Raw genomic sequence first — 26,345 nt, 5'->3', positions numbered from 1 at the left:
ACATATGAAAAGTACAAATAAAGTTTCTTTTGATATAAACTAGACTGCTAATGATTTTCATGGATGCCACCAAGCACGGCAAAAATACCTAACATATACAAAAATACTAAAAATGAGTTTATTGCTGAGATTATTCATGAGTTTCTGACAATAAATATATGCATATATGCAGACATAAACAAGAATGTTTAAGCAGTATAAAAATTAACAGCTTGATTCTAGCATACATCACAATAAATCTGTCCTCCATGTGCTAAAGGCTCATTTTTATAGCTTACATTTTCTGTATAAATGAGGGTCAAACCTAGGTTATAATAAATATGTAGCACGCGGCTGAACCTTGAAGGAGATACTGTAGTTATAAGAGAAAAGATGTATAATAATATTAATAATAATAATAATAATAATAATAATAATAATAATAATAAATGGAATATGTTATACTGAGAAAAATAGAAATTGGTTGGAAATATTGGGAAAATTTTGAGTAGTACAAAAGAGAATAATAATATTGGTGAAAAAATGTTTGACAGCTGAAGATCTGAATAATTCAGAAGGGAGCAATGAATCATTGGCCAAAGAATAAATCCCAATGGACCATGTCATACCATTTTCAGAATTTGGGTTGGGAGAGCATTTCAGAATGAAACTCATCTTTGTCTTTGTGTTATCAGTGAGCATAGCATGAAGAAAAATGAATAGCTTTGGTCTCTTCCTCTAAATCAGTTGTCTAGGTGGGTGACCTTTGCTTGAATAAATCAATTTGCATTGTAATTTTAACTTGATAAGGCTGCCAGACTGAGAACATGGATGAAGAATTGGACAGCTCATCAGACATTTAGCAGTTCACTGGTTGGTAAGCTATTGGGGCAGGCATTCTGAGATTATGGTTATGGACATGGTAAGTCCTCTATTTGGAAGATGTTTTAAGATTTAATTATAACTATTTGTAGATCCATTATGTAAAGGGAGGGGAATATATTTGAGTTTTGCTGTATCTTTCTGCATTCAGCTATTTTTTTAATGTTTAATGTTGGATATATTTAGCATTTGGGGGGGTTTTAACACATTTTCCTCTTTTTTGTTGTTAGTGTTGGGTGTTTGTTAGTCTGCTTATTTTTCCTTTTCTATGTTTTATTTGCTGATAAATAAATAAACATGTTTGAAAAGACAGAATTGCAGTCACTAAATTCTTCTCTTTTCTGTGCCTATATGTGTAATCTCTCTCTCACTCTCTCTCTCTCTCTCTCTCTCTCTCTCTCCCTACCTAACCTGCTTTAAGAAAATAATCTAAGATGTAATATTTTCACCTTTGTTTTTAATTCAGAAATAAATCTAACATTCCTGCACAATTGTAGAATCACTACCCATGTTAGGCTCCTGTTCAGATGTTCTTTGCATTTATTAAATAAATAATAAATAAATAAATGTTCAAATACCGAAGGAAGTTCTCTCTGTGTGTGTCACTTACACACACACACACACACACACACACACACACATCAACACCCTTCATCCACAAAGCTACTTCTCTACATTCTACACCATCTGTCAAGGGCTAATGAGTTTCTGCATAATAGTGACACTTTGCAATGTAGTTATCTTTAGATACATCATAAAGAGATTTCTTTTTCAAAAGTGACAAAAGGTTGGTTTTACAATCCTAAAATATCTGTAATAGAATATTAGTCTGCTATGCTGGAATAATGTTCCCAGAACTGTCATATAACAGCTCAGTTTGTGGTATTACATTCCATGAAACAGTTGGTGTGCACAGTAGTCTTGGTATTTAAAGAGTGTTAAAGCCTGTATCCAGTGAACAAATTCTACCAAGCCGAGCCAAATGGATGTTCCCAAGACTCAACTGAAAACTGTGGAAGATATGAAGATCTGTTGTGTGATTTCTCAAGACAATGTACAATGTGGAAATATGACGCTCTACAACTCCCCATGTGCAGATAATATTAATTCTTCTAAAGAAAGGAAAGAAAACTGACAAAATTTTATAATGTTCTCCATAGAGCCACATGGTTATCATTGCAACTAGCAAACAGATGTTACGTTACAGGGCCATAATTCTCTGTGATCAGTTGGACAGGAATATATATCCTCAAATGTCTGTTAAGAAAATAAGCCAATGAACAGCAATACTAAATTTAAGTTTGTTCTCAGTGGCTTTTAGTTCCTTGTGCTAGACCCTAAGCACATGTAACGGTGACAAAGACATTGAACAAAGCACACTTTAGCATAATGAATATTCAGAATTTTTAAATTGGCTAAATTAGCGGGTGAGTTTAAACAGATTAAGTTGGAAAAGTACCATCAAGGTAAATTTGCCTTACTGTGCCCAAAAAGTGAACTATGGCGGGGTGAGCTGATGCTTGCTAATTTAGCAACAATCTCCTCCTAAGATAAGTTTGACTTCAGAAGAAGTTTGTTGAAATACTTTTATTTCAATTTCCTTAAAATTCTGCTTGTAGTCTTTAATTAGTTTGACAGTTAAAATTACAAAATGGTTACTTCAATGCTTCACAGTTTGTATGTCCTCAATTTCTATTTTTATTCTATTTCATTTGAGGGATAGAATAGATAGGTATATTATCTATGAGCCGTGGAAACGCAGTGGTTATAATGCAATGTTGCAGACTGACTCTGCCCACAACCTGGAGTTTGATCCTGACTGGTTCAAGGTTGACTCAGCCTTCCATCCTTTTAAGGTTGGTAAAATGAAGACCCAGATTGTTGGGAGCAACATGCTGATATTTGTAAATCACTTAGAGAGGGCTACAAAGAACTATGAAGTGGTATATGAAGTCTAAGTGCTATTGTCATTGCTATTGCTATGTCGTAGAATATACAAGGACTAATAATTGGGCTTTACTAGCTAAGAGTTTGATAAACTCTTAAAATGTTATGTAGCCCTCCCTGCCTAACTGAGATTTTAAATCGGCAACAATAATAGAAAGGAAAGAGAAGAATTTTAAAATAGGTCTGTAAAGAGAAAATCACTGGGGGGGGAAATATAATAGCCTATCACTTGGCTTTCTCATTGATGTTTAAACTGCTTGGGAGGAAAAGCTACATGCAACATGTAGAGTGTTCTTGCAGATAGCCATTCTAGCATGCTTGAATGCCCAAATCGCTATATCTCTCCCAGTTGCTATTCTCAATCCCCCCTACTCACTTGCCATTTAAAGCTGCCACCCCAACGGTGCTTCTGGCAATGGACATATTGGCCACAAAGGTCCACTGTTGACTTTGTGGGTCCCACCTCTCGACTGTATTCAAATAGCTCCAGCCATCATGACCTCCTACTGCATAAATGGGCCCTTCAAGAACAGTAACTCCTAAAAAGAAGAGGCAGAGAAAGAACATGAGAACAGAACCAGCAATGGAAAGGTTCTAAAGGCTTAATGAGAGGGTCCTTGGTGCTCTGTGAGCTTGGTTGTTTTCTTGCAGATGTTTCATTACCCAAATGAGCTAACATCATCAAGGCTAATGAGAGATCCAAAATATATCATGGGCCAATGTAGGGAGACACGAAATACTGGCCAGGTCCTACTGACATGGAGGTCCTAATGAATAGAGGAATAGAATAACAGAGTTGGAAGGGACTTTGGAGGTCTTCTGCTTAGCTAGGGAACCCTATACCACTTCAGACAAAGGGTTATCCAATCTGTTCTTAAAAACTTCCAGTGTTGGAGCATTCACAACCTCTGGAGGCAAGTTGTTCCACTTATTAATTGTTCTAACTGTCAGGAAATTTCTCCTTAGTTCTAGGTTGCTTCTCTCCTTGATTAGTTTCCACCCATTGCTTCTTGTCCTGCCTTCTGGTGCTTTGGAGAATAGCTTGACTCCCCCTTCTGTGTGGCAGCCCCTGAGATATGGGAATAGTGATATCATGTCACCCCTAGTCCTTCTTTTCATCATACTAGACATAATCAGTTCCAGCAACTGTTCTTTTTACATTTTAGCCTCCAGCCCCTAATCATCTTTGTTGCTCTTCTCTGCACTCTTTCTAGAGTCTCAACATCTTTTTTACATCATGGCAACCAAAACTGGATGGAGTATGTCAAGTGTGGGCTTACCAAGGCATTATAAAGAGGTATTAACACTTCATGTGAGATTGATTCTATCCTTCTGTTTATTCAGCCTGGAACTGTATTGGCTTTTTTGGCAGCTGCAGCACATGGCTGGCTCATATTTAAATGATTGTCCACTAGGACTCCAAGATCCCTCTCACAGTTATGACTATTAAGCAAGGTACCACATATACCATACCTGTGAATTTTGTTTGTCTTGCCTAAATGTAGAACCTTACTTTTTTCACCATTGAATTTCATTTTGTTAGAAAGTGCACAATGTTCAAGTCTGTTAAGATCCTTCTGTATTTTAAGCCTATCTTCTGAAGTATCGGCTATTCCTCCTAGCTTGGTGTCATCTGCAAATTTGATGAGTTCCCCAAGGGACATCTTAATTCCACAGATTACTTAGGTAGCTTAGAAATTTATAACTTTAGGCTAGGGTGGGAAATCTTTCTCTTGAGGGGAGATTTTTTTATTAATGCAATTATTTTTCCTTTTGGAGCTATAGGGACATAACAGTGATGTAGCATGATGGGTGAAAGGAATCCCTGTGGGTTTGACTCCACTAGTCATAATTGACTTTAGGGGACAGTACTCATCTTCGATTCTAGGCCATTGACCCACAGATGTCTAAAGATGTTTCTGTGGTCATGTGGCCAGCATGCCATTACATCAAAGCGCAAAGCATACAGTGAAACATGGAATGCTTTACCTTCCCATCAAAATGGTACCTATTTATCTACTTGCATTTACATGCTTCCTAATTCCTAAGTGGGCAGGAATTGAGTCAGGTGACAGGAGCTTACTCCATCATAAAGTAATAGGATTCGAACCACCAGAGACCAGCATCTTTTAAACCACTGAGCCACCCGCTAACATGATAGGGGACAGGGTAAATATTCTGAATGAGGCTAGGATTCATTTCACTTTTATTTATGCTCCGTTGCTTCTCCCCTTTTTTTAAAAAAAACATGAGTTGGGTTTGCAGAGGCTTGGAATGCCCAACATGTTCAATTTTCACTATTTTTTTAAAAGAAAAGTGATTTTGAAAATACTAGTTTGAACTGAATTTTGGCTCAGCAATCCGGAGATACTGCCAAGGTCACAAATCAAGGCTGGCAAAACCACACAGTCCCGCTGATGAAAAGATTGCCCATAGAGATTCATAAAATATATTTCAGATTATAAAAGATATCTCAGAATATATATATATATATATATTTATATATAAAATTCAGCTTTGTTTGGGTATTTTCCCACGTCATTGTAGTTGTGCTTTTAAAGTTGTAGCAACGTTTTGGCAGAATCTCATTTGCCGAAACGTTGCTACAACTTTAAAAGCACAACTACAATGATGTGGGAAAATACCTGAACAAAGCTGAATGCCATACATGTAAGTACCCACGAAAACATATATTCTTGTATACTTTAGACATCTTGTTTTCTAGTTATTTTTATTAATGGCTTGCTTTGTTTTTAGAAGTTGATAGAGACCCCAGGGAAGGCTTTATATGAAGGTGGGCTTCAAAAAATTTTCTCTGCCCAGTTTCTGGGTGGGTGTGGTCATGGTGGGCATGGCCTAGTTTGCCTCCTGCACCATAGTGGGGACAGGGCATTTTTTACCTCCCTGGGCTCGGAGGCTTTTCTCAAGCATCCGGGAGGGCAAAAATGGCCTCCCTGGGCTCCGGAGGCTTTTTGGAAGCCAGAAACAGGCCCATTTCTGGCCTTCCCGAACTTCCGGGAGGCCCGTTTTTTGCCCTCCCTGAGCCTCTGCACATGCCCTGCACTTACCTGCATCCAAAATGGGCTGTGTGGAGACTCCTGGGTGGGGAGGGGCAGAGCGAGAGGGGCCAGCGAGGAGTGGGATTTGGGGGTTGTCAGAACTGTACAAAATCTTAGGGACTCTCCCAAACCCCTGCAAACCCCCAGCAGCCCATCCCTGCTTCATATACATCAAACAGACCTAACATTTTGGAGCTTGACTTAAATATATTCTCTCATCCTTCCTGAAAGTTCTCTAATATGCCTATAGTAGCTTCGAATAGCTCCAATACTTCTTACATGCCAAGGCTATATAAAAATACTAGGAAGTGAATTTTGCTGATCTTTTCTCCTAAGGATTTGAAATTTTTGAAAGAAGAAGGCCTCCTAATGAGTTTTAAAGAAGGAAGTAGTTAAACATTATAGAGGGCGCGCTGGCTCAGTGGCTAAGACACTGAGCTTGTTGATCAGAAAGATCGGCAGTTTGGCAGTTCGAATCCCAAGCACCGTTTGACGGAGTGAGCTCCCATTCTTCTCCCAGTTTCTGCCAACCTAGCAGTTCGAAAGCATGTAAAAATGCAAATAAAAAAATAGGGACCACTTTGATGGGAAGCAAACAGCGTTCCGTGCACCTTTGGCATTTAGTCATGCCGGCCACATGACCACAGAGATTCCTTCTGACAGTGCTGGGTCTTCAGCTTTGTAACAGAGATGAGTACTGCCCCCTAGAGCCGGAAATGACTAGCACATATGTACGAGGGGATCCTTTACCTTTACCTTTAGTTAAACATTAAATCTTTCCTTCCTGAAATGTTGCCATCAAGCCAGCAGTGGGGCAGAAGGATAGGTGGAAGGAAAGAGAGTGATAAAGTTGTGTAGTCATAACTTGGGGCACAAAGCCAGGCTGTTTTCTTCTGCTGTGCATTTACAACATCTGGATATGAACATTGAAAAAGCATTAAACTCTCCTGGCTCCTAACATTGGGGTGGTTTATCCTGCTTTTCCAAGCCACCAAAACCAAGCTCAATGGAATAGTTGTAAAGCTGGATGGCATCTCCCATGCAACTCCTCTGTCACAGTAGGCCATCTGTCCGCTGAATGACAGCTTTTCATTCTTCACTATTACTCACCTGGGGGCCATTAGATCTGCAGACAAAATGAATCCTGAAACTATATGGCTTATTTCAGACTTCAGATCTCTTAATCGTCTTAAGGAATTCTAAGCTTTATGCCGTTAATGGAACATCATTTTAAGGGGCTCTTGTATCTTGTTGAGATAACTGAAGATGGATATTTCTCAGGCAGAACAGAGGGATAAAAGAGATAACTATTCCAAAAACATACCTAAAGCTAAAATATTTTTTTCCTCCAGTGACTATTTAACTTCCTTCTTTTAAGCTCTGTTTAATTCAAGTAGCATCTCTTTCTCTCTCCCTTTCATTTATCTCTCCTTATTTCATGTATCCCTCCATCCATCTTTTGTCTTCTATCATCTATCCATCTTATACTTCCTTCTTTTACCATGAGGTTCAAAGTAGCCTAAACACACAGCTTTCTGACAATAGAGCAGCCATTCTCTTAGGCATGAAGAAGTCTTTAGATAATACAAGATTAGACTTCAACTTACAACACAACTTGGATCAGAATTTTGGTTGCTTAAGTGAAAACGTCTCAGCTTTTCAGATATTTCTGTTTGCTTTAGATGTCTAAAATAGAGTCATTAAGCAACTCATCGCATGACAGGATCTGATTTTTAACAATCATTTTTACCATGTTAAGTGAATCACATGGTTAAGCAAGTGTAGACTTTGCTTGTCAGAAGTTGGTTGATTGCAAATCATGATCATGTGACCACAGGATGCTACAACCATTGTGAAATCCAGCTGGTTGTTAAGATTCAAATTGTGATGATGTGACCGTGGGAATGAAGCATTGGTTGTAAGTTCAAGGAAATCATTTTTTTTTCAGCACTGTTGTAACTGTTGTTAAACAAATGGTCATAAATTGAGAACTACCTGCATAGCACTTAGGCAGCTTCCATGATAAGATGGTGTCAGAGTTAACTAAAGTTTCTTCTTGTGACCAGGAAAAAAAGTTATTCTTTGTTTCCAACCTAATTCTGCGAATGTATGCACATATATCCAATACTAGACCCAATAAACAGACAGTGTGAATCTATTTGATGCTTTTTACAGTCTGGATGTGAGAAGAATATAATATAAGACACCACAAAGGCCTTTTGTTGAAAGGAAATAATAAACAGGGGAATTGTGTTTATTTCTTTAGCTGAGGAGTCTCATTATAGGAGAATCTCCAAAATCTTACTTTCCATCAGTTCTTTTGAATCCATTTTTAAAGGGTTGCATTTGTATTACTAGCATGTATAAAGGAATGTTTGATTTTTAGCATCCTGTTTAAGTTAAAAGAAATGAATCTCAGGTAAAAATGTAAATGTGTTTTGATTGTCAATAGAAATACATTAGAACTATATTATTGATATTTTCTTCCCTCTCTCTCTCCCTCCCTCCCTCCCTCCTCCTTCTCCTCCTCCTCCTCTTCTTCGTCCCTCTCACCCCCTCTCTCTTTCACACACACACACACACACACACACACACACACACATTCAGGGAAAGTTCATTAATGGTACCTGAATGTATCTGAGAATTGGGAAAATGCAGTATTTTAAAAAATAAATATGGCACCCTCAGGGCACTGAAAATAAATTGAAAAAGTACCACCGTTACTTAGAAAGTAATAAAACCATGGAAGGTGTACATAAAAATCATAAACTCTTTCAAATATCCTAACCAATTTTTTTACACTTCCTTGGAGCTGATCAATTGGACATTTAGCTTTACTGCTCTGTTTTTATGTCCGATATAAAATCCAGAAATTGAAGGGGTACTTAGGATGTGTGTCTATAATCTCTGACAAAGTGTTGTGGGAGTCCAACAAGAGAAGTCTCCTTCTGCAGATCTCTGCTTTTGGATGGAGAGATATTGTCTCAAAGGATATCTTTTTAATGCCACATTTTGGTCGTTATTGTCTCTTTGATATAAAGATTTCACATGGTTAGAGCTAAAAGAGAGAGAAGGTGTTATATATGTTTAGTCAGCAGAAGCCAAAACCACTTCTGAAAATACTGCAATGGCACTACTATTTAACTGTTAACTTTAAATTAAACTATTTAGTTTATTCAGAAACCAAAGTCAAATTAAATAGAGCCATTTAAAGTTATTTAATTGAGGGGTGTTTGGTGCTCTCTGAGCTTGTTTTCATGCAGACATTTCAGTACTTAAACTAAGAACAACTCAAATGATTAAAGGCCAGGAGACTAAAACATATCAATAATGGTTGCAGGATTTGGGTTTGACTAGTCTAGAGAAAAGAAGGACTGGGGGTGCGGGGCATGATAGTCTTATTCCAGTATTTGAGAGGCTACCACAAAGAGGAGGATGTCCATTTATTTTTTTCCAAAGCACCAGAGAGTAGGACAAGAAACAATGGATGGAAACTAATCAAGGACAGAAGCAACATGAAATAAAGGAGAAACTTCACAACAGTGAGGACAATTAACCAGTGGAATCACTTGCCTTCAGAAGTTGTGGGTGCTTCATCACTGGAAGCTTTTAAGAAGAGACTGGAAAGCCACTTGTCTGAAGTGGTACAGGGTCTCTCCTGCATGAGCAGAGGACTGGACTAGAAGCCTCCAAGGTCTCTTCCAACTCTATTCTCATTGACTGAATCTAGGTATGATCATCAGTCCTAGTGCTAGGTGACATCACTACTACTGATGAAGTTATCTAGTTTGGATGATGAAATGTCCTGAAAACAATGAAACTGAAAGAGCTACAGATATTCTCCTTTATTGGTTATTTAATTACTACTTTATTGGTTATTTAATTACTACCTTCGTAAACAGAAATGTCTTCAACCGCTTATGGAAGGCTATGAGTGAAACAAGCAAGGCAGAAACAAGATAGGTTCTACCATCAAAAAGGCTTTTATGGGGGCTTATATCTCAAGATGTTGTGATATAAGCATAGAGCTTCATGTGTAAGAAGACATTGCTTTAGATATCCTGGATATCCAGAATCCAGAACCAGAAACAATTTGGAACACATCTCATCTGGACAATAAGAATGCTGTATTCTGGAATAATTAAAATTTCTAATTCAGATGTTTTATAATTATGCTATCTACCATTGTGGCTATTTCTGCATTGTCATTAGAGGGTTGATGTTTGCTTCTTTATGATTCAATTTATGTAGCAAAAAAATAATTCCTTTTATTCTAGCATTACATTTAACATGACATAAATTTCAATGATTTGACCAAATCAAGTTCTAACTCTTAGAAGAACAAATCATGCTTGCATATATCAGGCTATATATGAACAGCCAAAATTCTGGTGAAGGCAAATGTGGAAATTCTAAAATATGAACTTTTAGCAGTGCTTCAAACAAACTCACAAACTTTATTCTTTTGCCATATAAAAATAAAAGGCTAGATTTTTGCTTTCATCATTGTAATTAAAATTTTAAAGCCTCCATTATGGAAAGGCATGTTTTGATTAATGTAAGCAGAGGGATTGACATTAACAAGAAAATCTATCAGACACTTAATAGTTTATGCAAGTTGCAGAAATGTGTGAAAATGTTCCATTATACAGGATTAATAATAACATTGTTTTTGGTTTGTGTGACTGCAACGAAGAAAAAATTATAGTAAAATGACCAGATTAGGATCCTGCCCTACTAATGCCACTAGCAATGTAGGCATTCATGCATGCACACATTCATTCATTCATTTATGCAAGGTACAAATCCCTAACTCAAAATGAAATATCAACTACTACTACTATGTCTACTTTAGTAAATATCTCTGAAAACACTACAGTTCTGTGTATCAGATCAAAACTAGGTTCTGTTACGTTAAATGGAGCATAAATTCACACAAGTGAAGTTGGATTGAATCCTCACTTAAAATACAACACTTATGCAGTAGAACACTTACCTAGCATCTTTCTCTCTGCAATGATGGGTGATAAATACCATCAGACAACTTTTGACCCACCATTCATAATAGAAGATATCCCTGTCTCCCTAGTGAAAATAAAAAACCTTAGACTATGTCTCCTTGAAGTGTAGATTTTACAAGGAATTCAAGCCTTAATGGACAGACTACCCAGCTTTTCATACCAATGGTATTTAGAATTTTTCCTAAAATTTAAGCATCCTGAAATCACCAATACAAGAACTAAATTCTGTGCCCAACCAATAACACTTCCTTATGTCAGATCCAACATACAAACTAGGTTGTTTACTGAACTGATAAAATTATACCGCATTTTAAAATTGCATTAGGTTCTTTTAGTGCAATATTAATGCAATAGTAGTATAATATTAGTGCAATATTAATGCAATATCAGGGATTTTCATTCAATGCATAGAATGTGAAGGATGTGTGTTTGCTATTTTTGTGGTCATAATGTACACTGAAGATGGTATTTAATTTCATTGTGCGAGGTGCAATGACAATAAAGTAAACTAAACTAGTTTAGTTTATGAAATAATTAAGATGTGCGTTTCAAAGAGGATCTTTTATTTTTCTTAATTAAAGTTCACAATCTATAATAGTTGAGTCAGCATAATGAATAAGGATTATGTTCACGCTTCCGTTGGAGCACATTGCTGAACTTTAAAGAAATTGCTGATGAAAATAGGAAAGATTAGACCTCGTACCTCTGCCCTGTAATTTAATCCACTACCAACTTTGACAGACCCCTTATTAAACTGCTCTAGACAATAAACAAAATAATATAAAGAAAAGAAATAAGAATGCAGGTAATGTTAATCACATCTTGATTTAAAATGCAATGAAAATGCATCTGCCACAATGCAAAGATTATCCATTACTGTTTTCATTGAAGTAGACTTACAAGGGAAAGAAATTGATGAGAAAGACAAAGGATTTTGTTCCACGGTTATTCTGGAAGACTTCAATCTGTTCTAACTTTTTACCTAAATGTAGCTTAAATTCATATGACTGCTGAGAAAACATTGGAAAACTATTAATACTGTGCCTTTTTAAATTGTATTAATACTATGCCAATACTAGGCCTTTTAAAATTGTATTTATTAAAAAAAAATATTGCATGATGAATTGATTAGAGTTGTATGTATAGTCTTCAGATCTGTCACTATCATCTAGCAAAGCATTTCAAATCTGAACCACTAGAAAATGGCTGCCATGATTCAAACTGAGCTGTCTTGTTTACACGTGAAAAGTTCTGAACTTGAAAAATCTTTCCTTGGCACCTGAAATATTCTGTTCCAAACAGAGAGTGATTCCAACATCATTCAAACAGCATGTTCCAGGTTCAGGGCAGAGCACTTCAAATTTTAAACATTTGCTCTGTCTTTCCAACCAGGCAATCTCTCTGTTTAAAAGATCTGTATAGCATCTATGTAAATAGAAAAGTAACCATCTGTTGTTGTTTCTTTGAAATTCTTCTTATTAGGAATACATCAAGCTCCCTACATTTCTCTTGGCTCATCAGTTGTGACATCTATTACGTGACAAAAGTAAAGTGTCATCCATAGAGAAGCAACTATTGTTGTGCTCTACTGAAACAAAAATCTATTCTCATTTAAGAAAGTAATCTAGAAAAGTTAGGAAGAACAATCCTGCTGAACAGCATCTTTTTAGTTCTAATGTCAGCTACTTTTAAGGAAAAGATACAAATACATTATAATACAGAAGGCATGAAAAACTGGAACAGGAAGACAAAGTTTTAATGGCTTTTAAAGCTTACTTTGAGTTATAAAGATAGCAACTAAATTGATTTTGGCAGTTAGGAGTTATGACAAAATACTGATCAAATTTTGATGAAAAACAAAGATGATTCTTCAATATCTTTCTCTTTTGACTTACAATTTCATTAAAAATAGAGGATTTTGGATGTTGTTTTATGCTTTAAAATCAGTGTTAATGACTTAGCTCCCAGGTTAGAAAAATATAGAATGGCTACCTTCCAAATATTCCTTGAAACACCTAAAGGCCCATCCAAAGAACCAGAATAAAACAACTTGCTATGGCCAACTTGCTATGGCTAATTCACTACAGCCAACTTGCCTCAGGATAACTCACAGTGGCCAACTAACCATGGAATAACTCTCACCAAGACAATTGAACAAATAGAAACGCTACATTAATTTTAACAGAAGCACGGACAATGATAATAACATAAAGAAAGTCAATCCAGAATTACAAGTCATGATAAGTTTGACCCAAAATGTGTCACCAATAATAAAAATAACTGAATGAAACAGTTAATACAGCATTGAATTTTCCAGTAGCAAGTTGTCCCATGGGAAGTTGACTGTGGTAAGTTGTCCTGTGGAAAGTTGGCCATGATGTGTTGGCTGTGATGAGTTGACCGCGGTAAATTGTCCTAGACCTGTGATGGCGAACGTATGGCACGCGTTTCGGAAGTGGCATGCAGAGCCATTACTGCCGGCATGAGAGCCCTCTCCCAGAGCAGGTCTATTGCACATGTGCACATGTGCACATGCTGCCCGCCCACCAGCTGATTATTGGTATCTGGCGCGCATGCACGGGGGGGGGGGGTGAGTGAGAGATGCGCACACATGCACAGAGACACGCAGCATGTGCTGGGGGTGGGTCAAACATGCATGCATTGCTTTCTGGGTGCTGGCATATGAGCATGTGCATAATTATCGGCAGGGGAGCCCAAAAAGGTTAGCCACCACTGTCCTAGATCCCTGAAGAACAGATCAGGGTTTATCTATAAGGTCATAAGTCTGTCCTAAGCTCTACTAATCTTTAGAAAACAAAGTAGGAATTCATTTCAAATATTTTCTGTTATGAAAAAACTGAAGACTGAAATGGTGATGTCTCTATATGAGTGTGTTCAGTCAATAAATTATAACTACAAGTATGTTTCTTGGGAAAAAAAATGTGATGTGTTTGTCGCTAGTTGAAAATGAAAGAAGTGCATTCTGGAGTTTATTTACAAATCATGTGATATGTTATATGGTGGTACAGTGGTTAGAATGCTGTACTGCAGGCTACCTCTGCTGCTGGCTGCCTGCAATTTGGCAGTTCAAATCTCACCAGGCTCAAGGTTGACTCAGCCTTCTATCCTTCTGAGGTGGGTAAAATGAAAACCCAGATTGTTGGGAGCAAGAGGCTGACTCTGTAAACTGCTTAGAGGGGGCTGTAAACACCACTGTGGAGCAGTATTTAAGTCTAAGTGCTACTGCTAGTGCTATTCTAAAATTGTAATAAAGTACTGATTTTCAATCTCTCTTTGTGCCCTGTTGATATTTCCTACCACTGTGAATGAAGTAATGATAAGTTTACTCAATTTACTCTAACTAACATTTGCTCTAAGTTACATTAGATATGGAACCTACTCCAAATTTCAATGTCTTTTTATTGATGGACTAGTTTAACAATAGAGAATTATTTTCATTTTTTGGTATTGGCTTGCATCTAGCTGACCTGTGCCTATTGACACAAAATCACTCGCTTTATTTTGTGATCATTTTTTTAAATCGCATTTGACACAGACAACTTTCATAAAGGGAACTCTTACCTAAGCCATGTCTGTGAGTAGACATTGGAGGCAAAACCGTCCAAGCTTTTGTCTTCGGATTATAACATTCGACCGTGTTTAATGTCTTTAAGCCATCTCGCCCTCCAATAACAAAGAGCTTGTCATCAATAACAGCTACACCAAACTGTAGCCTTCTTCCATTCATTACTCCAGCCTGGATCCATATATTGGTCCTAAGATCGTACTTCTCAATGGTTGTAGCACCTGCTGAGAAACATCAATAATGAAATTAGTGAGAGCACAGAAGGACCCGTATGATTTATAGCAAATAAATAAATAATTGAGGGGGGGAAAGCCCTCTTTATAAATAACCCATTATTTATCAGCAAACACATTCATTCAGCTCATTTCTTTCCATTGTAGTTAAAACAAAAGCCCTTCGGTCTTGGCAAATGTACAGATCCTTGAATCCAGTTATTAAGACAGAGTGTATCAGTGTAATTCTCACAGTTCCTAAGCAGCCGTTTCAGGTTTTACTTCCCTATTATTTTGACAGCTTATCATACAGTAAGCTCAGGGGAACAAATTAATTATTTTAAAATTCAGATGAGAGCATTCACACTTCATTAAAGCTCTCGGTTCCTACATGTTGTGTGTGTTTGAGTTGGATTTTCTCCTACTGCTAGATGGATCCACATATTGCAAGGCTTAGATCTAACAATTACTCTTCGTGTATTTTCTATCAGGTTTTGCATTTTCTATCTTCCATAGCATTTCTTACCGATATGGTGCAGAATGAAAAGTACACCAAGTCCAACTTCCTTTAAATGCAGGAATCCAAGTTAAAGTATCCTGGATAGAACCTTCAACAACTTAGCAAAACAGGGGTAAGCCACCTATCTGAGTTAATGATCTTCTCCCATTGAACTTGTGTTATTCTTAGAATAGAAGATTGCAGGAAGTGGCTCACAAAGATTTATAGTGTTAAATAACTAACAGAGTATAAAACAATACAGTTCTGTGTTGTTTTTAGAGAACCTTTCTAAATGAGAAGGATTCAAAATCAGAGGGAAAGCACATTAGTTATTATTTACCATTAACTATTTTAATTTATTTCTCTACAGTTATGCCGTTTCTTTAAGTGTTTCAAAAGAAAAGTTTCACAGAAATGAAATAGCTACTCTGCTAACCGAAAAACCAAACAAAAGACCCATTAAACTCCGTTGAAATGAAAGTGTTTAATAATAAAAGTTGTTGTGTAATTTGAATTCTATTTGAATCTCAGTGTAACAGAATAATTATAATTAATGCAACCATAGATATTAAATTTTCTTCTAATTTGCTCCTTAGTACAAGAAATATCAGCTAATGCCTGCTTCAATTATATTTAAATGTTTTTTTCCCATACTTGTTAATTCAGAACAATAATTTATAAAAATGAATTAATCCGCTAATTAGAATGAGTTAAATTCAACATTCTTCCCATCTTATTACCAAGAATGTTGCTTGAAAATATTATGGACTTTGCCAATTTACAGAAATGGCTGTTTGGATTGTGGTATTCCAAAGCAAAACCGATCCCTTGTAGTTGTAACTTGGCTAATGCATTTAAAAAGTTTTTGAACTAATTTTGCAATAGATGTTGATACAAAATATTTTAGAAATTGATTTATAACTGCAGGACCCAATTGCTAGAGAGAAGTTCGCTTCAACATGAGTCTGAAAACTCGGAAGACAAAACCTTTGGTCCCAGTAACCAACACAGACTGGATCCTGCAACATTATCCTGGGTCACATATATTTGTCTTCATTTATGATTTTTAACCAGAGGTGGTCTTCAGCAGGTTCTGACCAGTTCTGGAGAACCGGTAGCAGAAATTTTGAGTAGGTTGGAGAACTGGCAAATGCCTCCTCTGACTGGCCCTGCCCCCATCTATTCTCTGCCTCCTGAGTCCCAGCTGATTGGCTGGGTCTTCTTTTGTTGCCCTGCAAAGGAGAACGGAGCTGGAAAGCAGGTTAGTGGGGTGGGAGGAAATGGATTTTGCAGTAACCTTCCCCTCGGAGTGGGGAGGAAATGGAGATTTTACAGTATCCTTCCCCTGCCATGTCCACCAAGCCATGCCCAGAGAACCGGTAGTATTTTTTTTTAATCCCACATCTGTTTATAACTATTTATGGATCATATGGCATGTTTCTTCTAACTCATTGTACTAGAAGAGAGAATTATTTTTCTTCTTCCAAGAGTAAACAATGAAGACCTTAAACAACAGTGGGTTCTTTGGTATCCGAAGGCTATCTTTGGATATTTGTATACTCACTTCTTAATTTGTATTTGGCAAGAGGTTATTTTTTTAATGGAACACAAGATTTCAAACAAGCAGTGTGGGCTGTTCAACATCGTTTAGTGCTGTGTCTCACACATCTTCCTGTTAACTACATTTAATGCAAATCTATAACCATGACTCTAACTGAAAATTGTTGAGAGCTGCCATTCAAATTTTACATAAATTCAAAGGGACCTGGAAATTTCTGTTGTAGAAGCATTGGGTTAAATAAAGGATTCTTAAAATAATATTTTGTAAAAGTAGATAGGATTAGAAAATATGTCTCTATGGAATTATGTAATTAAGCGTGTGCTGCTGTGCTACAGTTAAACAGTTTATGAGATTTTACATATTTAACAGTGAGTTTGGTCTTAATTCTTTGCATAGATGTCACCAAATTACCAACTGTTTTCCTAAAAACTCGCTTAGAGACTCCAAAATAAAAGCTACTATATTTGATTGTCTGAATATTTGACCACACAGGAAACCGCATGTCATGTTTATTTTCAATGAAAATTTTATATAAGAATCAGCTACTACACTTGAACATCTCTAGGGGTGGGAGAGTGCCAGATAAATGCTCTTATCTTTTCTGCTGCCTCGGTTATTTTCGGTCTTCTAATGGAATTCTCCTTGATATCTGTGTCAATAACTCAGTTCAATAACATTTGTTCCGCTTCAATAGATTTATTTATTTTTATTTCAATGCATACAGTTGCAGGCCAAGGTCATTAGCTTACACCTACTTGAAGCAACACCACTAAATCTTGAGCACGTGGTCAAAGTGCATGCCGGCAGCAGTTTTAACAGGAGCAGAATCAGCCAAAAGCGTTTCAGAAAAAATGACTAGCAGGCTTACTGCAATAACAAAATAACCCCTCAAAGTTGATTTAACATTAACATATTTCTAGAACTTTGGATTCAGATTTAGTCATACTAAGTTAATCAGGTCTGGTTTAAGTCTCACTGATGGATATCTCATAGGTTCTTCTTTCCCTAAAGTAAAATATACCAGCATTAATTGGCCACTAATGTAGTAAACTGATATATTCATACATACATACATACATACATACGTACATACATACAGTATTCAGTTTTGTTTGGGTATTTTCCCACATCTTTATAGTTCTGCTTTTAAAGATGTGGGAAAATACCCAAACAAAGCTGAATACCATACCTATAAATACCTGCGAAAACATAAGAAAATGTATGTATGTATGTATGTATGTATGTATGTATGTATGCATGTATGCATGCATGTATGTATATTAATCTGTCAATGAATTTTGTCATGAACATTGGTTTAAAATAAACCAGCTCTTCAACTATAGGCAGCCTTCTCAACAGCTCACTTTTATTCTGTATTAGAGGTATGTGATTTAGGTCAATAGCATCCTGTTCTATGGTTATTAATCCTATTCCCAAATAGTACCTAAACTGAAAATGCTTCTAAAGCCTTATTATAAAGCCTTGAAATTCTACAGCAAAATATCTCCTAGGAAACATATATAGATATCGGTAATGTTCCCAAAGTTTAAGAATGGGGCTTGACATTACTGTTCAGTGATAAATGTATGTTTTCTTTTTAAATAGAAAGATTATTCTGGGAATTATTTCCAAAATAGAATAAAGTGTCTTTTTCTAAATAATACATTGGAATAGCTGAAAATCTTAAATTAAAATGCCTTGAATGTTATTCCTAATTTAAAGGGTTTTCCCTGTGAATAAGATCTCAGGAGCTGTTAAACTGAAAAGGTTTTTACAGGCTGCTGTGAGCTGTTCAGCATTTTCCCCACTCTTTGTCCACTTCTTCTTTTCCTGCTTCTGTGATGATTTATTTTCAGGGTTTTTTGTTTTTTTTGAAGGGTCTTGCTGAGACACCCTTTGCTCAATCTTTTTTTTCATCAAACTTGAATATTGACGATGATTAAGCCAACTTAGATTGGAAGGGATATTTTTCTAGGGGTCCCAAAAGAACAAAAGCATGACCAGAATTATTGGGGTATAGAAGTTCACTGCACCTATTTGTTAATTTAACCAAGTACTTGTGCGACTAACTCTCCAAAGCAATATCTCACATTCCCATTTCTTCCAAAGATATCGTTGTTTTGACTCAAGATCCTATAAAGACTCCAATGACTGTTGGAATTTGTCTTCTCCATATTCCAGCTCTGCAAACTTTGGACGTATGTGGGAAGTCGTGAGCAACTGTTGAGGTTCGCCCTAAGACTGTTTTGACATCAGTCATATTAGTTAGATCAGGGGTGTCAAACCCCGGATCGGGGTCCAGATCCGTTCCACAGAGTGCTTAGATCTGGCCCATGGGGCTGCCCTGGAAACAGCAAAGGACCACCCTGTGGTGCCTCTGCCAGCAAAAACAGACCTTGGGAGGGCCGTAGGCAGCATTCCTTAGCTCCATTTTCACTGGCAGTGTGTTGCAGGAAGCTGTTGCAGTCAAAAATGGAACTCGGGAGCCCATTTTTGCTAGCAGAGTACTTGGGACACCACAAGCATCCCTGACAAGAGTGATGTCGAGCTGGCCCTGCCCACCCTGGCCACACCCACCCCAGGTCAAACACAACCCTGATGTAGCCCTCAATGAAATCAAGTTTGATACCCCTGAGCAGGGGTGGGATTCAAATTTTTAAACAATCGGTTCTGTGGGCATGGCTTAGTTGGTGGGCATGGCTTGGTGGTCATGTGACTGGCTGGGTGTGGCCAACTCAATATCACTCACATCGAGGCATGCATCTCCTCACCTGGCCTCTTGTAACTGTGGGGATGCTGCAACAGTCGTAAGTGTGAAAAATGGTCGTAAGTCTCTTTTTTCAGTGCCATTGTAACTTTGAATGGTCACTCCACACAAGCAAAGTACCAGAAAATGAGGGGAAAAAAAAACTCCAGAGAAGTTCCAGAGACAGGAAGTCTAGTCCTGCCAAGAATGCAATAAGAGTTAATGGAGAGGCAGTTTCTGTAAGCAACACCAGAATGTTTCCTTCCTGTCTTCTTTACAGGATTAGGCCAATAATTTCTTCTAACAACCGGTTCTTCTAACTGCTTAGAATGTTAACAACCGGTTCTAGTGAATAGGTGCCAACCGGTAGAATCCCACCCCTTCCCCTGAGTTAGATGATACCTACGCTTAAGACATTATAATTGTGCGCACCCCATCTTTATTAAAATTGTAAATATATCCTGATGGCTCTTGCTTTTATTGTTGTATAATTTTAATTGCTATTTAACTTTTTTTATTATTATTCTTCTTTATGGTGGTTGGACTATTCCCCAAAGGAAAGTGTGTTATAAACAAATGTTTGTTGTGTTGACAAGAAAATTAAAATTTCTTGAATTATGTGTGCCACGCTGTTCTTTATCCAGAAGACATGTGTTTATTTATCAAAGTAATTTAAAAAAAAAAAAAACCTAATCCAAACACTTTTTTTTTTCTGGATAGGTCAGCATTTTGATTGTACTTTCCAAATTCTGTCTTGCTTTTTTGTTCATAAAAGCTACTAGTTTTGGTTCAGATTTTTTTTCTTGCCAGCAAGTTTTATCAAAGTTCAAAGCTCTGCCTTTTTCTGAACTCCCTTCTCAGGGGACAAATTTGGGATTATTGCCAACATTCCTGGTGAAAATTTGCAAAACTCTAATATTTAGTATTTTGTCAGGAAAATATATATGTTTTTATTACTTATTTTTATGATGAGCTGCTTCAGAGAGTCCTTTAGAATTTCCTTCTTTTTTCTTTTTAATTCTTTCATGCCTGAGAAACCCCATACTGTAATTCTTTTGCTCTTGGTTTTTCAAACAGCAAGCATATCAGAATGTCATTCCAAGGAGTTTTAGAAAGGATACCAGATTTAAAAAGCAAAGTAGTTTCTTAAGTTAAATCACATTTTGCTTTTAGATCATCACTTTTGATCCACGAGGGGCAGATTTTCTTTAAAAATGTCACTAGTTTTACCTACTTGCCTAGAAACCTTCCTGAGATTATCCTTAGCCAAGTCTCAAGGTGAGTTTATTTTCAGCGTCCATAAGCCAAAAGAACACAAGTGAATTATTAATGTTTATGTAACTGTTAATTTTATATTGGTGTGAAAGCAGATTGTTGATTTCTTTCTGTATATGAAGAATTATTGGTCTAATAATAAAATCTGGAAATACATTAGCAACTATTACTTGGCAGTTTTCCCAGCTCACCGTCCGATTCAAAGACCGTACGGATTCAGGAAATTATTTATTTCACAACTACATAAAGAAGTTTTTAATTTTCACAAGGCACAATGTGAAGGAACAGGTCAAACCTTCCCAAACGTAAACCACATGCATACCTAAAGGAAAAAGAAGTAAATTAACCTAAGGCATTACAGTGGCCATGAACATCAAATGCTGTTCATTTTTTCTTGTCCTATGGACTGTAGTTTTTCCCAATCAGGCTAAGAAGAACACACTTTAAAAATGTCAATTTTAATTATTGTCAGGAAAATCTAATATATGTAAATTACAGTGCAATTATAAACCCAAGGCCATGGGCTAGAAAAGCTAGCTGTTTTTAAAGTGTTTTGTCTAACATTCAAAAGGAAGAAGATATTAATGCCTCTGAAAATTGTTTAGCAATCTAGATGGTCATGAAGCTGGTATGTTATACATTTTTAATCTAAATGCTGTATGTTGTAGTTGGGTTTCTACATGAAATCCAGAACAGGAAATGCAGAACAGCTCCAGGTTGGATTACTGTCCAAGCAGAATACCACAAGAGGGATTGGTTTTGACTATGTTCTTTCTGGTCTTCTGATCAACAATGGCTACTGGCTTCAAAATGACAGGTGGGATTGGAAAATCAAAGTCCTGCCCAGGGATGGGATGCTGCCAGTATAACAACTGGTTTGGTGATCATGCCAGCATGCACCTGACGTGCACTGTGTGTGCGCATGAACAACAATACAAAAATCCTTACCTCCTATATTACTTCTAGGGAGTATCACAGCTGAGGAGTGGTGATCAGCTAGGATGATAAAGGTCAGTACAGCACAGGGGCAAGCCCACATGATGGTTGGAATAAACCGGTTTCTCCCAGATGATCTTCGGCGCTAGAGATTCACCCGAACTCGTCCAAACCAACATATTCCCATACCTGGTCCTGCCCCTTTTTACATGCATGCATTGTGTGTAACACAGGTTGCAAAGGAACAGGGCTTTGTACATACACGTACCCATTTTCAAATGCTTGTGGCTATCACTACAGATGTCACTGGTAAACATTTCAGATTTCTGTGGTTCAACAAATGACCTATGGGATACTTATTCAGCTTTCTTTCAGAGCTCCACCTGCCAGAAACTATTTTCGACAATCTAGATGAGACAAGATTACTGAACAAATAAGCTGAAGATTTTGGTCAAAGGGAACACTTTGTTCAAATAACAACCAAAGAGAGACCTAAGAGATAGTAATAGGAGATGAGTAGATATATTTTCCCTTCCATCAACTTGCTACAACTGTCAAAAATAGTAAAGTATCACAAGATATTTAGACCATTATCCACTCAACACACTGCAGTCAACTTTGAGCTCTTTATTTGTTATTACTTTATGTAGTTTTTAATTGCTCAAGAACTAATTAGGGTAATTTACAATACCATCTTGCAGACCCTATGGCTAGTCATACAAGAGAAGTTTCTTTAAAAATGGATATATAGCTAGTACATGAAAGAAAGGTAATCTTTTCACACTGTCTGTCTGGAAAACAACTATTAACTGGTATACCTTTATTGTTGTCCATTCCTCCAACAGCATACAAGGTCCCAACTGTAGATTTTCTGGGCTTTGTTCTTGGGCTTTGCATAAGTGTCCGTCTTTCTGGCAAAAGATGGTATTTCATGGCTTCCAGTATCAGCTTCTGACATTCCAAATCATCTTTAAAAAGTGCATGGTTTTCTAGGTCCGCTAAAATCTGTAAATTATATGAGTTGTGACTTAATAGGGATATTCTACTTTTTAGGCCTGATCCTCAGATCTCCTTGCACAAGCTTCTGTGATGTAGAAGGCTTGGACTTACAAAGGACATTGAGGAGGCCTCTTGTTTCAGTAAATAAAAAGATATAAATAAATCCACAAGAACGACAATCCAGATGAACAGATAACAAGATGGCCATAGACTTATTTAGAGCAGTAATCAGTGAAATAGTTACACGGCATTTTACAATATATCAGCATAGCAAGTGAGAAACTAAACTGTTATTTATCCTACTTCTCAAAATAGTGGTACATTACCATGATCTTGTGAGAATAGGAGACAGAATGACACTTGGGTATATGGGTGAACATTCTTTTCAATAGAGGTCTTAGAAAGTATAATGTTAATACCCATGTTATTTTTTCTCAAGAATTTCCAGCATTTCAACAATTGATGTTCCCCTCTTTTCTCTATGGAAACTTCTTTTTCCCTATGAAAAGATCCCTAAATCAGAAATGATACCTAGTTTTTCTCCCCCAATTTCATGGAAAGGAATATCTAAATCCTAAGTCTCCCTATTTTTTCCCCTAGGGGGAAAATCTTGTTTTTATATGAAGTTCTCATTTTTTACTCCCCACAGCATCTGCAGGACAAATGAAGGATTAGAGATCTGTAACAACTGGGATATATGATTTCTTTTAAAACAATTCTATATTGACAAGGACACGTGTAGAGGTAGCCTGCTCAATATGTTCCATAATTGCTTCTCCAAACAGTGACTGACATTCAAATGGCCATAATCAATTGCAGCTTGGACAATGTAAGACCAATCAAACTTTGAAGACTGGCGAAGAACCCCATCTAGGAATAAGAGAATTAACATCATCATGAAGACCATAAGTTATTATGCAATCACATACAAATGGTGATGACCATTTATTAAACTTGAAAATGAGTAATGGAAAGAGACTTTCTTAAAGAGCAGGAATCTAAACGACACTTGCTAAGATTTATTTGATCATTACATCCTGAAACATCTGTTCACTTTATAAGTAACTCCAAGAAGAAGAAGAAGAAGAAGAAGAAGAAGAAGAAGAAGAAGAAGAAGAAGAAGAAGAAGAAGAAGAAGAAGAAGAGGAGGAGGAGGAGGAGGAGGAGGAGGAGGAGGAGGAGGAGGAGGAGGAGGAGGAGGAGGAGGAGGAGGAGGAGGAGGAGGAGGAGGAGGAAGAAGAAATGGTGACAGAAGCTGCTTCTGTCCACCTCCTAAAATATAATAGAGAGAGAACTACAAGGGAAATGTTTTGGGAAGATGAGTTCCAGAGATGATGATCACAATCATAAAAGTGAAAAGGGGAAGATTAGTTGGGAACTACATTCTTAAGGTTTCCATGATGGGAACGCCTTGTACATAATGGTGGCATGCGATGAGGTGCTAATAAATCCAAAGGAAATAGTTTATCCTTGAATGAACAGGAAACAAAAAGTGAAATCCAGGAGATTTGGTAGTCATGCTACAATAAGGAATAATACCAACCAACCAAATATTCTGTAAGTATTTGAGCAAAGATGAAAGACATAGATAAAAAGGTAACTTATACAATAACCACTTTAAGAAATTGCAAGTTATAGGTAAAATATTAACTTTTAGTATGTATCTTACAGTTTAAAATCTCCCTTTAGAACAATATTTTAGGTTACATTTTGTTTATTTTGTCTTCTGTCTATAGCTTTTTCAGGAACTTTAAGACAGTAGACTTGAGGCTAACCCAATGAATTTAAATTTGAAAGAAACCCATGAGATGATAAAACTGAGATGAAAGCAAACTAGATTCCCATATTTCAGGGTAGACCAAATGCTGTATTTGATATATCAGATGTCCTCGAATGACCCAAATAATTAATTAACTAAAATCAGAAATTCTATCTCTCAAATTCCCATCCAGCTTTTATTAAACTGGTATAAATAATGTCATTTGATATATCCTAGAGATTTATCTGGGAACTAATGTTTAATGTCAGTTTAAACAACAATAATAGCAATAAAAAAGCTTAAATATATTCTTGGATAACAGTCAAAATATATAACTAGTTTTACTGTCTAATGGGGATGAATTTAAAAATTATGGCTGTTGCTGATGCTGTAAAAATTTCCCATATAGTAAATTAACCCATAACATTGGTTCAATAAGTCTGCAGAGCAAACATTAGGCTCTTGTTCCTGTGCATTTCATCTTCCCAAAGTGTTACACAGAATAACTAAAATTTAATTAGCTGTTGCCCTTGTGCTATCATAAACCTTACTTCCCTGCCATGCATCCACAGGGAAATTGTACCGGGGTTTGTTTAGAAATAAATAATGCATCGTATGTATCTGTGACAGTTTCTCCATCAAGGGACAGGCAATATTTTCCACTCCTCTCTCCGTAACATCTAAGCAACATATGCATGGCCTGACATCACAATTTTATGCATTTGCCAACACAACCTGCACATGGGGCCAGTCCGTATGCTAGGAAAACTCCCCATAAAAATGTTAAGGACATTGGAAAGTTGTTGTGAAAGCAGCAAAAAAGAGATAGGATAAAAGGCTGCCTTTGATACTCCAACCCTAGCTTCAGTTTATAGTTCAGCCTCAGCAAGCATTATTTAATCATTATTACTTTTAATAGAAGATGCAGGTACCTGATTTTAGTACTAACTAAAAGAGATGCATAGGAAAAGGCAGGGATGCATTGGGTGGGGGGGGGGGAATCAATTTGCTGAGATCCAGTAATGAATATTAGAGGGTTGAGATTGATTGAAAGATAAGGTGAACTTCATACAAGCCCAAATTCACAATTAAAAAGCTGAGTCTACAATATGGTAAGGTGAGTTGGGCTGCGTGAAACCAGCTGGCCCAAAGTCACCCAGCTTTTGTGGCCAAGGCAGAACTAGAACTCACAGTCTCCTTGTTTCTGAACTAGTGCATTGCCACTACACCAAACTGGCTCTCAAATGGCACAGGTTAGAAGAAAACACAAAATCTTCTTCTTGATCACACTAATGCCCAGTCTTCTGTCTTTCTGGATCTTGAAGAATGACCATTGTTAAAAGGATATTAGCTTATGCTCTTACTAGAACATTTTGCCTGGTATTACAAGAGGGTAATTGAATTGCAAATTCTCAAGTTGACCATGGAATTAACTTTAAGAATAACTTCCGACCAGTCTCTCTGTTCAGTCCAACTTACCTCAAGCTGTGGAAATACACAGGTAGTTAGGCTGAAAGAGAGGGACTGGCCCAAAGTCACCTACTGAACATCTGCAGCTGAGGGTGAACTTGAAACCGTCTCTCCCCAGTCCTAGTCCACTGCCACACTGATGATGAAGATGAAGATGGACATGATGATGCTGAATCAACCTAATGTAAGAAAGGGAGAATTGATTAACCTAAGCAGGTAAGATTCCAATAATCTTTTAACTAAAAAATAATCATTACGCAGGTTACTTCAACAAACTAGAAGCACACATGCATCCAGTCTCAGGTAGAAAATTAACCATCCTTTATTGCTTTCAGAACCAACAATAATCCCTCTAAATCTGCCATTACTCAAAAAGTCGTATAATGTGATCTAATACATCTCATATAATCCCCT

At 37.0% G+C, this 26,345-nt stretch overlaps 1 protein-coding gene across 2 annotated transcripts in view; it reads right to left on the bottom strand.

The window, feature by feature from the left end:
- Nucleotides 1–26,345, bottom strand: part of KLHL1 (kelch like family member 1) — a 122,473-nt gene that overhangs the window by 14,164 nt on the left and 81,964 nt on the right. Inside the window, exons 6-8 of one of the 2 annotated variants that reach the window (XM_087938034.1) lie at nucleotides 22,522–22,708; nucleotides 14,471–14,698; nucleotides 3,185–3,347 (exon numbers count right to left, since the gene is read on the bottom strand). In XM_087938034.1, coding sequence (XP_087794160.1) covers nucleotides 3,185–3,347; nucleotides 14,471–14,698; nucleotides 22,522–22,708 — 578 coding nt within the window. The remainder of the gene's footprint in view (nucleotides 1–3,184; nucleotides 3,348–14,470; nucleotides 14,699–22,521; nucleotides 22,709–26,345) is intronic. The other variant, XM_026705382.2, reaches the window with a different exon arrangement.

The sequence above is a fragment of the Pseudonaja textilis genome, chromosome 8 (genome assembly GCF_049901715.1).
Source record: "Pseudonaja textilis isolate UNSWEBS1 chromosome 8, rPseTex1.2, whole genome shotgun sequence".
NCBI classification, from domain to species: domain Eukaryota; kingdom Metazoa; phylum Chordata; class Lepidosauria; order Squamata; family Elapidae; genus Pseudonaja; species Pseudonaja textilis.
The sequence above is the reverse complement of the archived record's forward strand: the minus strand, read 5'-3'. Positions and strand labels throughout refer to the sequence as shown.